This window comes from Sorghum bicolor, chromosome 3 (genome assembly GCF_000003195.3).
Source record: "Sorghum bicolor cultivar BTx623 chromosome 3, Sorghum_bicolor_NCBIv3, whole genome shotgun sequence".
Lineage (NCBI taxonomy): Eukaryota > Viridiplantae > Streptophyta > Magnoliopsida > Poales > Poaceae > Sorghum > Sorghum bicolor.
In genome coordinates this window covers 11,347,022-11,363,102 of record NC_012872.2, presented here as the reverse complement: position 1 = coordinate 11,363,102, position 16,081 = coordinate 11,347,022, and the positions used below count along the sequence as shown (strand labels likewise).

The 16,081-nt window shown below is 44.4% G+C and overlaps 4 protein-coding genes across 6 annotated transcripts; 1 reads left to right on the top strand and 3 right to left on the bottom strand.

The window, feature by feature from the left end:
* On the top strand, positions 487-4,503 carry LOC8054633 (cell number regulator 5). Of its 3 annotated transcripts, none has more exons than XR_002451695.1 (4): positions 487-788; positions 1,594-1,821; positions 3,182-3,408; positions 4,047-4,503. XR_002451695.1 is itself a non-coding variant. In XM_021458074.1 (4 exons), exons 2-4 carry the CDS (start codon positions 1,596-1,598, stop codon positions 4,197-4,199), a joined length of 552 nt encoding a protein of 183 aa, XP_021313749.1. In that variant the 5' UTR covers positions 491-784; positions 1,594-1,595; the 3' UTR covers positions 4,200-4,503. The 3 variants fall into 3 exon arrangements, 2 of the variants coding, with proteins under 2 accessions (XP_021313749.1, XP_002457623.1); XM_021458074.1 differs by having other exon boundaries at positions 491-784; positions 1,594-1,767; XM_002457578.2 differs by having other exon boundaries at positions 493-788; positions 1,594-1,767.
* On the bottom strand, positions 4,658-6,569 carry LOC8054632 (putative serpin-Z12). The gene has a single exon (XM_002455380.2). The coding sequence runs from the start codon at positions 6,334-6,336 to the stop codon at positions 4,759-4,761; it is 1,578 nt and encodes a 525-aa protein (XP_002455425.1). The 5' UTR covers positions 6,337-6,569; the 3' UTR covers positions 4,658-4,758.
* On the bottom strand, positions 7,881-9,631 carry LOC8054631 (putative serpin-Z12). The gene is made up of 2 exons (XM_002455379.2): positions 8,909-9,631; positions 7,881-8,797 (listed from the first exon to the last, which is right to left on the bottom strand). The coding sequence occupies exons 1-2, from the start codon at positions 9,629-9,631 to the stop codon at positions 7,994-7,996; spliced, it is 1,527 nt and encodes a 508-aa protein (XP_002455424.1). The 3' UTR covers positions 7,881-7,993.
* On the bottom strand, positions 11,873-15,333 carry LOC8074512 (26S proteasome non-ATPase regulatory subunit 14 homolog). Its single transcript, XM_002455378.2, has 6 exons — positions 15,114-15,333; positions 14,806-14,983; positions 13,264-13,345; positions 12,602-12,778; positions 12,349-12,516; positions 11,873-12,227 (listed from the first exon to the last, which is right to left on the bottom strand). Exons 1-6 carry the CDS (start codon positions 15,238-15,240, stop codon positions 12,036-12,038), a joined length of 924 nt encoding a protein of 307 aa, XP_002455423.1. The 5' UTR covers positions 15,241-15,333; the 3' UTR covers positions 11,873-12,035.

The following is a 16,081-nucleotide window of genomic DNA, read 5'->3' as shown; positions in this document are numbered from 1 at the left end:
AAAAAATAAAAATCCACATAAGACATAAAAAGAAGAAAAAGATAAGTAAATAGAAGAAAAAATAATAAAGAAAATGAAAACAAAAAATATAAATAAAAAGTTATTAATTAGGGCAAAAGGAAAATCAATAAAATAAAGAAAAATTAGAAAAATAAAAAGAAGAACAAAAGGCCACGTATAAAAGAAAAAAGATGTAAAAAAGGAAAGAAATGACACACAAAATAAATTAAATTAAATTAAAAAAATAAAAAGAACGGTAAAAGAACACCGTGAGAAGAAAAAAGGGAAAAGGAAAGAAAAAAGAGAATTAAAAATAAAAGAGAAACTAACCTGCCGAAGAGGCCTACGCAACCACGATGCGAATCGTAGAAGGCCTACGCAACGGTACCGATCCGGGCATCATGGTGGGCTCGCACCTGTAAGTGGGCCGCAGCCTGGGACATGGGCCGCTGGGAGTCAGTCGCACATGCGGGGGAGCTGGGGGGTCGGCCGCCGGTTCCTTCGGCAGGGAAAGGTTTCCGACTATTTGCTGTCCATCCTCCCTCTGGATCTGCCGTCTCTGTGCTGCGCCATTCCGTTGCTCGTGCGTACTTTCCCCAGATCTCCCATGCTGTCGTCTGACTTCGTGCCGACCGGATTCCGGCTCGTCCCACGCATGCGCTGAATGTGCAGGGCGAAGCATTCGTTGGGGACGAACGTTTAGGGCGGGGATTGGGGAACACGAGCCTGCTGGTCGGCGGAATCGAATTTGGGGTCCTAGCTTGAAGGGCTGCCATCGTTTTTGGTTGGTGAGCTACACATCACATGCCAATCTCCCGTTTCCGTACTCTTGTATCGTGTTTATTATTTTAATTATCTCCTGTGATAGCATTTGTTCTGTCTCTAAATAGCTTGAATCAAATTACTATCTCTTAAGGTTTCTTGATTTATGATTTTATACACCTGTAGTTTCTAACTCTGTTCTTTGTTTGATTTCATTGCTCTGTTTTACATGTATACATTCTAACTTGGTTCTTTGTTTGATTTCATTGCTCTTTTGTTGTATCGTGAGAATTTTAAGGATTTTCTTTGTTTGATTTCATTGCTCTTATGTTGTATCGTGAGAATTTTAAGGATTTTGATTAAACGTGCGGAGCTGAAAAAAAGCTGCTCCTTTGAGGCTTTGATTTGCCTCTCTCTCTCTCTCTCTCTCTCTCTCTCTCTCTCTCTCTCTCTCTCTCTCTCTCTCTCTCTGCCCATGGCGCCGCCCCTGACTGCAGTAGGGCACATCGCCCTTCTCCTTCGCCTCCCTCCGCTATGCCTGATCCCAGGCAACTTGTCAAACGGACAGCTTCTTCAATCACTTTACTATGGGATCACTTCCCCAGAGAGTTGGTAGTTAATTTCTGGGGATCCCATCTTCTAGTTTATCAGAAATCATTTGAGTAGATCATAAAACAAAAACAACAATTGCCCTCATGTTGACATTGCGTTTACTTTATTGTCTGGGACATACCAGTTTCCTGTTGTCCTTGTGATATCCAATCATATACGTGCAATCTGAAGGCTTATTGTTTTTTCATGTGACCAACCGCTTCCTCTTTCTTCTCACAGGGATGGCTGGAAAGGGATATGTTCCTCCACAATATATTCCCTTATATGGCGTAGATACCGAAGATGATCATGTTCCGGCTGTGGAAGAAAACCATGCTGCACGCCATAAACTAAACCGGGATCTGACACAATGGTCATCTGGCATCTGTGCTTGTTTTGATGATCCCCAGAGCTGTATGCCACTTTCTGATCTGTGGTGCTATTTGGTTGCATGATAGGTTGCATATAGTAAGTAAACACTAAAATGTAATGCCTTTATTTTCTCTACATACCAAATGTAGCATGTTCTTGTGTTTATGTAGTGTAGTAATGACGAATTGTGCTTCAGAGAGAAATGTTTGAATTCAGCTATGCCATATTAGGATAACCTTCCTTAATAATCTGTAACCCTTCTTGCCTCTTTTCCTTACTAGTATTGCTTGGTGGTGGATTTCTAGGCTGAACTAGTTCTTGTAGATAAATAATATCTCTGCATGTTACTTTTGACATACATGTGTTGTGTCCAATCTGTTCAATTCACTACTCATCTAGCGCTAGCTGTTTTTTTTACTGAAGTAATATAGTAACATTCCATAGATTCTTATTCTGGTAGTGCAGTACAAATATGAAAGCAGTCCTACTCTTGCTCTTCTCCTTACTAGCATTGCATAGGGACTTGTATAATATATACATATGTGAATGACTAAATGGTCAAATATCGTACACATGTGAGAATGAGTGAGTGAATGGGAGTTTTGTGACAGTGGACAATACCTGATTGTGTTCTTGTTTCTAGGGAGCTTATGAATAACCTAATGCTACCCTCTCATTTATGGGTAGTAAAAAATTGGAAAGGTTGGAACTACTTCTCATGGTGAATAATGCAGTTAGCCACATCTGCACAATAATATGCAGCTGACTTGATTTTTTTTTTCAAGTTCAACAGAATACTGTAGGATTGTGTTGATATAGATCTTACACTGTTTCAATAAAGTAAGTTAATATTTTTTTATTATCATGCTTGTTGCTTCTTTAAGTTGTCATTCAAAATAATAGGAGTGTGGTGTTTCCCAATATGTAGCGGCCTGGCTTTACGTGTAATAAGTATGCGGCATTTCGTAAGGAAAATTATGTAGCTTTAAGCCTCAGCGTGTCATAAGTAAAAATAGGAAGTTTGGATAAAATGCTCATTTCTAATTATTTCCTGATGCTTTGTTTATTAGTGGTTTATAAATTTGCTCAACTGAGAAGGCGACAACAAAATGTTTTTTCCTCGAACACGCAAGAGAGCTGTGTATCAATATATTAAGAAGAAAAGGGTTTAAGAAACCCAAGGTACAGCCAAGTTTTTAAGGAAGAACCTAGCAGGGAAAAACAGAAAGGAAAAAAAACACCTAATACCAAAGAAAATGTAGCCATGGTAACTAGGACCAACCAAACAAGATGTAGTACGATGGAACTGTGCTTGAATAGAAGATCTTCTGTTTATCTATTGGGTATTCTATATTTGTTCAATCCAGTTTGGAGGTGTCATCATCCAATGCATAAGCTTGTAATACTGAAAAATGCCATTTACTCGCATAACAAGATTTTCTGGCCATTTTTCTAGGTTGTATTGGTGCGACTTGCCCCTGTTTTCTTTTTGGAAAGAATGCACAGTTCTTGGGATCTGGAACTCTTGCTGGATCATGCACTACACATTGCATGTTGTGGGGCCTTCTTACAAGTCTATGTTGTGTATTCACTGGAGGTCTAGTATTAGCAGTTCCAGGGTCGGCCGTTGCTTGTTATGCTTGCGGATATCGCAGTGCACTAAGAACAAAATACAATCTTCCGGTACGTGGTTTGAACCTCTGCAGTTGTTATATTGGCGTTTTCCACCCCTGCATATGGCAATCAGAGGCAATTTCTTAATATCCTGCAGCTTTTTCTCAACTACTGTAATTTGGCTATGGGGAGCAGATGAGTAGTGCTGCATATGATTTTTATTTTTGAGTTTAAATATACTAGAGACATACTAGGTACAGGGCATTAGGGAAACATCCTCCACTGTTTCTAATAGTGAGCTCTGCCATATAGTCAATGTGCCTTTTATCCCTAAAGTAGATGATAACTTGATAAGCTGTTTAAATAGAATTATTAGGGACATGTTCTTGTATCTCTTTACAGCTATTGTGTTTGCAACTGATTGCACAAAGTCACTGTCAATGATACGGTAGCTCTTCTACTGGATGCTTGGAATTTTTTTACATGGACATTTGCTATGAATATGATGAATTCATAGAGATCAGATTACCTCTAGAAATTAGTCTATTTGGGAGTTCAACTGTAGATCATTCTGATTTCTTATATAGCACAGCAAAATTTTGCAGAATTTTAATATTCATCTGTCATTTACCACCATTAGTGTGAACTTTTTTTTTTGTCTCTCTAATGTCGTTTTGTGGGTTTAATGGAATGTTTTTCCTATGCAGGAAGCACCCTGTGGCGATTTGACGACACACTTATTCTGTCACTTGTGTGCTATATGCCAGGAGTACAGGGAGATCCGTGAGAGAACAGGCAGTGGCTCCTCATCGGCTCCTAATGTGACTCCACCCCCAGTTCAGACGATGGATGAGCCTTGATCTCAACTGGTATGATTGTATGTTATCTGACAAAGTTTGGTGTGTGACCTGGTGGCTAGTGCTGCCTTTGCCTGACGGTGTTTTGACATATTTTTGTTCTTGTGCTCTCACAATGTTACTATGTGGTTTGTAGAGTTGTAAACATGGGTTCTGAACTAGTGAACCACTGACAGTTCACGGAAGTTGTAAACACAGTTGTACCATGGCACTATAGCAGAATTGTTAAGTGTAATTTTTTTTCGTTATTTATATTGGTAAGAGGATGAAAAGGGGAAAAGAAAAGAAATGCACTTCTCTTATAGAATGTTTCATTGTGTTTAGTTCTATGAAGTGTCTGTTTTGTTGAAACGTCAAAGTGCCAACTGCCTGCAGATGAACAATTTATTGTAGCGAGTGGTTGTATAAAATTCATTTTATTCAAAAGTTCTCGTTATACAAACATAGCACACGCAAATTCTTCAAATTACATGGCAAACATATACAAAGATAAGATAGTCTATTTAATTTTGTTCCTGCACACAGTCATGTTACGCACGAGTTCTCTCTTCCTTCAGCATCATCACCCAACCAGAGGGTTCACCACATGCCCAAGGAACAGCACGGCGCCACTCCTCTCCTCCACGATGGCGAACAAGAAGGGCCGGTCCGCCACGAAATCTACCGGCGGTGGACCCATCCTTGCACACTGTTGCATGCACACGGCCGTGGCCGCGGCGGCCACGGTGCCGGCCTCGTCCACCTCTACGGTGGCCTTGTGGTACACTCCTGAGATGAAGAGCCCGTTTCCACCGGACACCATGCCGGAGAAGTCGCCGCCTTCAAAGGCTCGCATGACTCCCAGCTTCTGGATATCGCCGGACGCCTCAAACTCGAACGTGAACTTGAACTTTGGCACCATGAACCGCCGGACCGGGACCCCGTCCACCGGCGTGTGCCTCCTGATGAATCCCGGCGTCGAGACGGCCTTATCGTAGAGATCGCTGAGGGTTAGAGCCTCACCGTCGGGGAGGAGTAGAAGCATGTAGAACCACGCGGCGCCGCCGTCGTTCTTGTAGGGCAGCTTGAGCGCCTTGAAGCCGGGGAACACGGCGACCTGCTGATCCTCGGAAAGCGGGCTCGTGGTCATGAACGGCGCGCGCACGGTGGCGCCGCCGGGGAGATGGAACGGCGCGGCGAAGGTTCTCGACCGATCGAACCGCCGAGCCCACGTCCCCTTGAAGTAGATAGCGTTGGCGAGGACGAGCACCGTGGACGAGTTGACGGAGCCGGGAGGCAGGACGTCGCCGATGAGCCCTCTCGTCGCTTCGCCCACGAAGGCGTTGACTCGCCGCCTCGCCGCCTCGGGCTCCGAGGCGAAGTCGACGGAGTCCGCGACCGCCGCGTAGCGCGACGCGGCGGCGTCCCTGAACTCCGGCGTGAGCGCCCGGCGCCGGTCCACCCAGACGCCGCAGGCGAAGGACGTCTGCGGGAGGTCGTTGAGCCTGGCGACCAGCGCCGTCGCCGCGGCGCCGTGCAGCTCGCTCAGCGACTCGGCGGAGCCCAGGAAGCCCAGGAGCTCCCGCTGCGTCTCGCCCCGTGCGCCCGCGGCCACCAGCGCGAGCGCCGCGTGGAACGACAGCGGCGAGACGATGAAGTTGTTGCGCGCCGCCGCACGCACGCCGGCCTGCCTCGCGAGCGGCAGGCACGACGCGCCGCCGTCCGCGCCGTCGAGGTCCGGGTCCGTCACCACCGCGGGGACAGAACGGCGGCCGATGCCAGCGAACACATCCTGTCGCCGGTGTCGCCATTCCGGTTCCGGAGCCGCTGGCCCGGCGGCGGGGAAGCCGGCGAAGGGCACCTCGCCGGGCGGTCCCCACGGCACGTTCAACGTCGATGGACCATGAAATGGGTTCGCGAACGACGTGGGCGTGCTCCACGGGAACGGATCAACAGGTGCCTGCTGCGCGAAGACGGGAGCGCGCGCGTGCTCGGGCGGCGCCCAAGGGTGCGGCGGGTCGAAGGCGATCCACGGCCCCGCCGTGGACCCGAAGCTCAGGTCGCCCGCGCCTTGTCCGCCGTTGTCTCGGGAGGCTGCCCCTGCTCGTGTCCCGGCGCGCTCGTCGCCGTGGTGCTGGCCGCCGCGACGCGGTGTGCTCATCGTGGACGTGAGCTGCTGCGAGGCCTCAGAGCTCAGAACGAACGTACTGGTAGAGTGGTCTGAGTAGTTGAGAGTATGTTCCTTGCAGAAAAAAAAAATAAAAAACTTTTTTACGGAAAATTGGCGCCAAGATGCCCTGCCCTGCCGCGTGCCGTGCGTTCTCTCGACGGAAACTCACCGGCACGCTGGGGATCGCCGAGACGGCCGAGTGGCGCAGTGGTTGCACAAATTGAAAGGCTGGATGGGATGAGAATGTTGCATGTCTGGTGCTCCATTTATGGAGAAACGGGGCTGTGTTGAGGCCTTGTTTTTACGTAAAAACCAAAAACTTTTTAAGGTTTTCCATTATATTGAATTTTACAGCACATGTATAAAACATTAAATATATATAAAAATCTAATTACACAGTTTGTCTGTAATTTGTAAGATGAATCTTTTGAGTTTAGCTAGTCCATAATTGGTCAATAATTATTACGTACAAACGAAAATGCTATACTTTTCGGGTAAAAGAAAACAAGGCCTGAGCCTCTTGTTTCTTCAACGACAAGTAAGCTTGCTCCAAGTCAACGGAGGCTCTGAGTAAACTAACGAGTGAAAAAACATTCGGCAAGCGCGTACAGCGTGGTTACGTCGTAGAGCTTTGAGTCTTGTACTCTGGTAGCAATGCTGCTCATTGGAGCTCATGGCACAGCGTCCGCTTCACGCAGCTTTCACACATCATTCAGCTACATATAATGATTATTATATTTTAGAAAACTATCAACAAATTCAGGGTAGAAATTGTTGGAATAGAAGAGCAGCAACGATGCACCAATTAGTTTCTCATCTTGTGAGCAACAACGAGGGGTACTTCGACCGACGGATCAACAGCAAAACCGTATCACATTCATGATTGACAAAACAATTTGCTTCAAAAATTTAAAAAAAAAAACCTACATTGGGCAGTGGTTTCGGTGCATTGACCATGTTTTTTTTGTTTGTGATTTTCTTTTTTATTTATTTTTGCTGAATCTTTGAAAAATTATACTAAATTATAGAAAAATCATAAAATAGAAAATCTAATTATGTTAGACTCTACACGAGTAGATCTACATAGTGAATATATAATATGATATATTTTAATACAAATATTTCGTTGTCATACTATATTATATATTTACTATGTAGATCTACTCATGTGGAATCTAATAAAATTAGTTTTTTTTATTTTATGTTTTACAATGTTTTTTCAAAGATTTAGCAGAAAAAATAAATAAAAAGAAAAAGACAAAATCACCGTCACTATAGCAAAATCACCTTCCAAAATCGTTTAACAGAGTTATATGACCAGTTTTGAATAAGTTCATATGTAGATCGAAAATGGCAAATACTCCCTCTATCTCAAATTATAAGTCACTACGAATCTTGGAGAATCAAACTATCCTAAATTTAACCAAATTTATATGATAAAATAATAATTATTATGATATCAACTAAGTATCAGATTTTTTCTTAATTATATTTTCATAGTATACTCACAAATTTTAATATTTCTCTTTATAATTTTAATCAAATTTGAAAATGTTTTGATTTTTCAAGATTTTTGGAATAACGGAGTAACAATTTACAGCACTAGCCTTCCGGTGACCTCTGTAGCTGCGGCCTGCGTGTGGGCGGATCACTCCGCTATTGGATTCACCACATGGCCAAAGAAGAGCACGGCGCTGCTCCTCTCCTCCACGACGGCGAACAAGAAGGGCCGGTCCGCCACGAAATCCACCGGCGGGATGGCGCTCCCGCTCAAGCAAAAGGACACGGCCGTGGCCGCGGCTGCCACTGTGCCCTCCTCGTCCACCTCGACGGTGGCCTTATGGTACACTCCCGCGACGAAAGCCCCACCTCCTCCGCCGGCGAACATTCCGGAGAAGTCGCCACCTCCAAAGGCTCTGATGACACCCAGCCTCTGCATCTCCTCGCGCGCCTCGAAATCGAACGTGAACTTGAACTTTGGGACCATGAGCCGCCCGACCGGGACCTTGCCCACTGGCGTGTGCTTCCTGATGAACCCCGGCGTCGAGACGGCCTTGTCGTAGACATCTCCGAGGCCGTGGTCGTCGTCTGGGAGGAGCAGGAGCATGTAGAAGTACGCGGCCTGGTGCCACTGGTCGCCGCTCTTGCAGCTGTAGGGCAGCTTGAGGGCCCTGAAACCAGGGAACACGGCGACGTAGTGCTGCTCAAACCTGCTGCTCGTCGTCATGAACGGCGCGCGCACGGTGGCGCCGCCGGGGAGATGGAACGGCGCGTCGAAGGTCCTTGACGTGTCGAACGGCTGAGCCCATGACCCCTTGAAGTAGAGAGCGTTGGCAAGCACGGCCACCGTGGACGGGCCGACGGATCCGGGAGGGAGGACGGCGCCGATGAGCCCTTTCGTCGCGTCCTTCACGTTCACGAAGTCGTTGATGCGCTGCCTCGCCTCCTCGGCCTGCAAGATGGAACCATTCAGTTACTTGTTTATATGTGCTGCTGAGATTCACAAAGATGTGTGAGATTGCTTCATGTTGACAGGATAGCAAACAAATCGATCAGGACGCACCTGTGACACGAAGTCCACGGATTCCGCGACGGCGGCGTAGACGGCACCGGCGACGTCCGCGAACTCCTCCCTGAGCGGGCACCGCCGGTCCACCCAGACGCCGCACGCGAAGGACGTCTGCGGGATGCCGCGCAGCGCGGCGACGACCAGCCTCGTCACCGCGGCGCGCCGCAGCTCGTCGAGTGACGCCGACCCTAGGAAGCGCAGCAGCTCCGCCTGCGTCTCGCCGTTCGCGCCCGCGGCCACCAGCGCGAGCGCCGCGTGGAGCGACAGCGGCGAGAGCATGAAGTTGCGTCCCTCGCCGGCTGCCTTGCGCCCGACGCACCTCGCCAAGCGCAGGCAGCCGGTCGCGTCGTCGTCGCCCGCCACACACGCGCCGCCGGGCGCAGGGGTCTCGCCTGCTGGGACGACGACCGTCACGTTCGGCGGCGCAAACGTACTGGACGCCCACTGCCAGGGGCCGGCCGGCGCAGCACGGTGCGGCGGCCATTGTTGCAGCGGCGTGTAGTTGTGCTTGTGCCAGCGAGGAGGAGATGGCTGCTGGGAGATGTGCTGGGTCGGCTGGGAGGCAAGGTACCTCGCAATGGCTGCTGTGACGCTTGGAGCGGGAAACGGCTGTGGAGAATGGCCATCGTCGGTGCCGTCGTGCGTCGGAGCGGCGTGGTCGTCTTGGCGCCACGACGAGCTGGTGTTTCGCGAGCCAGTCGGGTGGCACGAGCTCATCGTTCGCAACTGTAGGCTTCGTGGGTGGTATTCTTGTCCGCAGCTGTACCATGTGATGATCTTCTTTTATAAACAAAGAGTGAGAGGTTTTATAAGATCCATATAGCGTAACACCCACGCAGATAAGCGCGCTATAATTCAAGTCAAACACTGGAACACGTACTCGTAAGTTAGTTTGTTATTAATTGGAGTATATCGATGTTATAAAGTTGTTTGCCGTCACGCTAGAGCAAGTATTATGGTGGGCTATAAGCTGGCTAAATGCTAATGTGGAGGAGAGAAGGGAGGAGAGAGAGGAGAAGCAGGCTGTAAGCTTACAGCCAGCTCACACACAATAACCAAGAAACTTTGTGAGAGAGATAAGTGGACCATGTATTAATAGTGAATAGCTAACTATTGTATGGGTGGGCTGAAAGAAGGCTGTAAGGAACCTTACAGCCAGCAAGTAGGCTGTATTATTAAACTTGCTCTTACAGGGTTCCTGTCACACAAATGTCTCCACACTACTTTGTCAAAAATATATATAACAAAACACATACTTACTCCCTTCCAAATTGTCCCTCCTCTGTCCTCCGTTCTAAATTGTAAGACGTACTGACTAGATACGACGTAGCAAAAGTTATGTCTCTACGTCTTATAGTTTATAGAATAGAGAAAATATATATTTCTAGATTACCCATCATCGCTACATTATTTCTAAATTACTCACAAGTGTCCTTACAAGGAGTAACAAAAAAAACACTTTGGTGCTTTTCCATTATATGGCCCTTCAAATATTTTAAAAACAAGCAAAAATACCCACGTGCTTGTACGTGGCATGCATTTACCAGATTAAAAACTATAATTTGCACGATCAAAGTTGTACACAACTTGAAATGAGTACCTGAAGATTGTATCATTGTAATCTTGGAAACAAACTAATAAGTACTACAAAAGAAAAAGTAGAACACGTCCATCAAAAAAAGTAGAACACGTTTTAATAATTTGGTTAATGCAAAGTTCGTTACCAACATACATACATTTAAGAGACCAAAGACGCAATTCACATAATCAAAACTGTATATAGCTGAAACATGCATGTAGCTGAAGCTTATTAGGAAGATCAGAAGATGGCATAGAAAGACGCAACTACGTCCGGGTTAAAATATTTACAGAAACTTAAATCAATGTTGGGGATAAGTAGTCAAAAGACATGGAATTACTTTTGGTAAAAATAGTAAAGCATTTTTTATTATTTAACGCTAGGATAAATCGTATCCATCAGTCATTAGAATTCTATTTGTCCTTAATTCAAATTTTTTGGTGAAAAGCAAAAGAAAAATAGGCCCATCATTCTATTACAATTTATCAGAAATAAGAGAAAAATTTAGCCAATTATTTTTTTATTTCATCCTATGTCGTCTCACCACTCCATACATGCATTATATTATTGTAGGACCACACATTTTTATCTCACACTTTTTGTCACACCACCTATCCCTCTAGGCACCCACTGTCATCATAGGACCATGCTACTCCATGCACCCATGGTCGAAACGAACTGCCTCCCCTAGCCTTATCCTAACATCCTCCAATTTTTCTCACATATTGCTAACTACATAACCGATCTAAGAACAACCTCAATTTATACATAACTACTATTACTTTTTCATTTCACATTATTCAGCCAATAAATAGTCTATAAAAGGGCCCCACCTAAAATAAAAACACCATATCTATAATGTGGGTAGTCTATAACCTTTTTTAAAAAGAATTACACAATACAATGAAGACACTCACAACACACGCACACTCACCTCTATGAACACACATATGTAAACCCTACACTTATGAAAGATTGAGCCGATAGGTTACGAAATTCATGAGGTCATCACAAACGACTCACAGAGACATCGCTACCACTAAAAACATAGCACGAGTTAATCATGAGGGCATCTATTAATGTGAACTACTCTATAGACCAGCCTCACAGTGTTTCATCAAGTCAAGCTAAATAACTTGTGGATATTATAAAAAAAATGCTTTTGAACAACGTTTTGTGGTTGCTAGGCAATAGCATCGAAGGAAATATCACAAGAAAAACAAATAGATCATCCTAAAAAGAAACTTGGTGTCAATTTATATAGAACAAACAAAATAAGCCATCTGCCACGGCCCAGACAACAGGTCATAATCGCATCACACAATTCTCCCAAGGCAATGGCATCCCGACTGCCATCTGGACCCACATTGGCATAAATGTAACTAGAACACAGTGAAGCTTTGATAGAAAAGGCAAGGAGTTTAACAACAATGAATTGTAGACAAATCCATTCATAAACAAACCTTAGGACCAAATGTGTCATGCTTCGATAAGCTTAAGTAGAGTGGCTATGTTTCAGTTTGGAATAACAATATTAGCAGACTAAAAGACAACCGTGTCGAGCATGGTTCCTAGGGTCTGAACTATGTTTGATGACATCAAATTCGACACATGCTCTTCCAAATGCTTTTTTGCATCTTGCCGACCCACATTTGCTATCGCAAGTTTCTCAGGTGGCAGCTCGTCCTCCTCTTGCACTGCCTTATTGTACTTGATGGCTAGGTTCAGCATTTCCTAGACAAGAATAGACACAATGTCAAGAACAAACAAAAGAAATACTCAAGTAAAAAGCATCAACACAAGAGCAGAAATCATCTCGGTATACAGCTAAAGGAAAGCTGAGTAGTATAGGCACCTGGACAGTCTGCTCGTTGGTTTTTGAGTGAGTGTCAAACCTCTTCAAAATTAGCCCATCCGTCCATTTCTTTTTGTGCAAGTTCAACAACATTTTCTCCTCAAGCTCATTTTTCCGGTAATTGATTGCAATTGAGTAGTAGTGTCTGTTCAGCCCATGGATAAGAGCCTGATAAAGAACAGATATTGTCAAATTATTTATAAGAAAGGGGAATAAAACAAGTTCATATGATACAATATTACTTAGTATTTACCTGAATAGATGGCTTATTTAGATGCCCAACATTTGATGTTGTCTGCCGTGGCTCCTGGCCAAGCATCATGGTCTGAGGATTAATGAGGCGGAATGCATCAATAACCACCTTCCCCTTCACACTCTGGATGGGGTCTATCACAACAGCAACCGCCCTGGGGTTCAAAGCTTCAAAACTCTGCACATTTATATATTAAATTAAACAAATTTAGGCCTACCCAGATAATAGATATAGAATAATAAGGTACAAAACAGATTATTCAAAAAGTACAAAAGGTAGTTAATAGAAGAAAAACTACAGTGAGTTGGGATCAATAATTAGCCAATGCCTCCCATTTTTCTTTTCTTTTATAAATAAAAAACATGTATCCCTGGTGAGGTTAACTAAAACTACCAACAAGATAAGTTCACCGATAACTTTTAGGGAGACATGGAATCTACACAATGAAGATAGTGAAATTGAAAATTGAAAACATAAGCTACCTAGTGCCTCCAGCTGATCAATTGTAGTATATAGCACATTATCATATCCATGTTTTAATAAGAAAAGCACATCAGTATTTAATGAAACGACATATATCAGAGTGGGACGACAACAGCTATCCTATTTTGACAGACCAAGTCAAAAGATCCCTTTTAGAAGACAAGTGGATTTGCATAGACCTGCTGAGTATTGATATCAACGCCTGATAACCAGCAACCGAAGCCAGGATGTGAGTGATACCAGCCTACAACCATTTCTGGCCTGTAAAAGGAAAAAAAAATCTGAACATACTTGTTTTTCCTACAGAATTAACTGAATAAAAACAATATTGATTAATTAGGGATGCAAGTGGGTTTGTCAGTGAACCAACAAATGGGCCATTTTAAGCAGGTTGTTTTGCACAAGCAAACCCACTTGCATTCGTGAGTAAGAAATATAAGCATTAACCAAAGAGATTTATGGTCAACATAAAACATAGTTCATGAACTTTTATGATACATAAGATGGTGTGTGCCATGTATGAGCCACAACAACCTCCCACTGTTTGCGCAACTAAAAAACATAAGTGCATAATTGATGTATCAAGAAAATTAGTGCAAACTCTTCCAAAATATTCCAATTTAATAGCAAATAAGTAGGTTGCAGAATCTAAAGCTGGTAACAATAATTAAAAAACTAAAGCAGGCTGCAACATAACAAAATTCCATTTACAAGTATGAGATGTCAACTTCCAAAATAAACTGGATGTGCAAACAATTTTTAGGGCAATATGAAGAACTTTTAATTTCCAAAGAAAGATATTATGTTAACAAAATATTTTAATGATTAGTAGGTAGATATGATGCATATAGTTTTACAATTACGAAAAACAACTAAATGTGTGGCCACAGATATTATGTCTCAAACAAACCCACTGCAGGGATGTTTTTAAAAACATTATGAAACATTAACGTAATGCTTAGCCCATACAAGCTAATGCTTAACCCATTCAGGACATTGCAATTTTTCAGTGTATTGATCCTTAACATTACTGTGTGTTTTATAACCTGTTAACTTGCTCTGGAGTGTGATTTTGAAGAATTGTGATAGACTTCTACAACACTATCATTATCTCTCAAATCATTTATGCACAAAGTCCATCAGGATTCAAACCATATAACTTGTGGTCACCATCATAGTAAAATATTTGTGGGCAAGTTTAGCTTTTAATGAACAAAAAATACATGGGTAATCAAAGCATCAAGATATAGACCATCACCTATTCTATATATACAACATGAGGTTTTAAGAATATATTTTAAGAATATAGTCGTATCAAAGACCATGCTAAGTCAAATTTGTTTAAGTTTTTTTATTCCAAGTCAAATGCACTAAGTATTATTTTAACAAGTTAGTAACTATATTAGCAATGCCATTGCCAATGCCAATTGTTGCCCTGGAAATTTTTCTATTTTCATTTATCTAATTTGAGGAGGTCAGATTAGGGTGATACTTCAAAATTACTATGCGCGAGAAGCAAAAACCTCAATTTAATCCAAACAAGAAACACCAACAGACACATATCTGGACCTCGGTGCAGTTCAAGAGCATAATCCTACACAATTTTACTAACTAGTACGAGCAAATCAAGCACTGAATGTAACCAATAAAACTAAAAATTGAAAGAAAAAAAACATGCGCACATTACAGATCCACTGAGAGAATCATCAGCGGAACCCTACCTGCCGGTCTGCTTGAGCATGTCAAGCATGTTTGTCTGGAAGACGTGGTCAACGGCCTCGACGCTGACCCCAGTCCCGCTCTGCGGCATGGCGAAGACATCGACGACCCTGACGGTGTAGTCGTCGACGAACTCGCCGAGCATGAGGCCCATGACCTCCATGGGCACGCCCGCCCTCCCTGCGACCGAAAACAACGCATCAGTCCCCGAGAGCGGGGGGGGGGGGGGGGGGGGGTGGAACGGAGACGAACCCTAACCCTAGGTTCGAGGGGATGGGCGGGGCGGGGAAGAGAGGGAGGATCCACGCACCGTGCTTGAGCATCTTGAGAAGCGCGAGGGAGGAGATGTAGACCTGCTCGGAGGAGTCGAGCAGCGGCGAGTCCGTCGGCGGCTGCCCCATGCCGGAGGCGCCGAAGATCCGCTGCAGCCGCTCCATCGCCGCCTCGCCCTGCTCAGCTCTCTCGCTTCGGCTGCGGGTTCGTTCGATTTGCTTGCGGACTAGTGAGAAAAAAATCGTGGGTTGGCTTGCGGCCGGGCCTCGGCCGCCGTTTTTTATTAAATTTTCTTTCTTCGACCGCACGCCTTGTGCCGAGACCGGATCGGCCACCGTTGGGCCGGTTTGGAGTAACAATCGTGGGCTGGAAGCAGGCTTTTGTCCGGAGAAAGAAAGACTGGACGGCACCGGTTCGGCCCAGTGTCAGCTTGGCTGGGTTTTGCGTGGGCTGCCCGCGAGACGCTATCCTCTTTTGGGCCGCGATTTTATTCTTCGACCACCGGACCGCGCTTTGACTGCGAGCTCTATCCTCCTACAGTCCAACACTCCTACTACTAGTACTAGTAGTAGTTGCAAGAAGCCACTAACTTTGCAGCTAAAAATTAAAGGTGCTACTAACTTCCATAGAAAGGAAAAGCAAAAGGGAAATTACCAATCTGTATCTTTGGCCATTTGCGCCCCATATCCGAGAAACATGGAACTTTGTGGTAGGCAATATGTATGAGTTCAAGCCTTGCCCCAATTTTTATTTAATGTATTTATTAGAGTTTTTTTTTGGGGGGAGGGTATATCAAGGTTTAGTACAATGAAATGTTTGGGTGCAGAAAACTTTACAGATATGAAAACAAAGTGTTGCATCTAAAACTATAGCTACTTAATACAATAGTTTCTTAATACTCTAGCATCTAAACATAGCCTTATTTTTTTTTAACTTAATGGCAGGAGCTCTGCCTTTCAATTAAGGAGGAGAAAAAGGTTTATGTACAGATCAAAAGGGCCAAAA

What these genes read in the sequence shown, in the direction of transcription:
- LOC8054633 (XM_021458074.1), top strand. Translation starts at nt 1,596, where the DNA reads ATGGCTGGAAAGGGATATGTTCCTCCACAATATATTCCCTTATATGGC. An exon ending in TTTTGATGATCCCCAGAGCT is followed by an intron (nt 1,768 to 3,181) that starts GTATGCCACTTT and finishes CCATTTTTCTAG; the next exon opens with GTTGTATTGGTGCGACTTGC. An exon ending in GAACAAAATACAATCTTCCG is followed by an intron (nt 3,409 to 4,046) that starts GTACGTGGTTTG and finishes TTTCCTATGCAG; the next exon opens with GAAGCACCCTGTGGCGATTT.
- LOC8054632 (XM_002455380.2), bottom strand. Translation starts at nt 6,336, where the DNA reads ATGAGCACACCGCGTCGCGGCGGCCAGCACCACGGCGACGAGCGCGCC.
- LOC8054631 (XM_002455379.2), bottom strand. Translation starts at nt 9,631, where the DNA reads ATGAGCTCGTGCCACCCGACTGGCTCGCGAAACACCAGCTCGTCGTGG. An exon ending in CCGTGGACTTCGTGTCACAG is followed by an intron (nt 8,798 to 8,908) that starts GTGCGTCCTGAT and finishes TCCATCTTGCAG; the next exon opens with GCCGAGGAGGCGAGGCAGCG.
- LOC8074512 (XM_002455378.2), bottom strand. Translation starts at nt 15,240, where the DNA reads ATGGAGCGGCTGCAGCGGATCTTCGGCGCCTCCGGCATGGGGCAGCCG. An exon ending in TCTCAAGATGCTCAAGCACG is followed by an intron (nt 14,984 to 15,113) that starts GTGCGTGGATCC and finishes TTTCGGTCGCAG; the next exon opens with GGAGGGCGGGCGTGCCCATG. An exon ending in TAAATAAGCCATCTATTCAG is followed by an intron (nt 12,517 to 12,601) that starts GTAAATACTAAG and finishes GTTCTTTATCAG; the next exon opens with GCTCTTATCCATGGGCTGAA.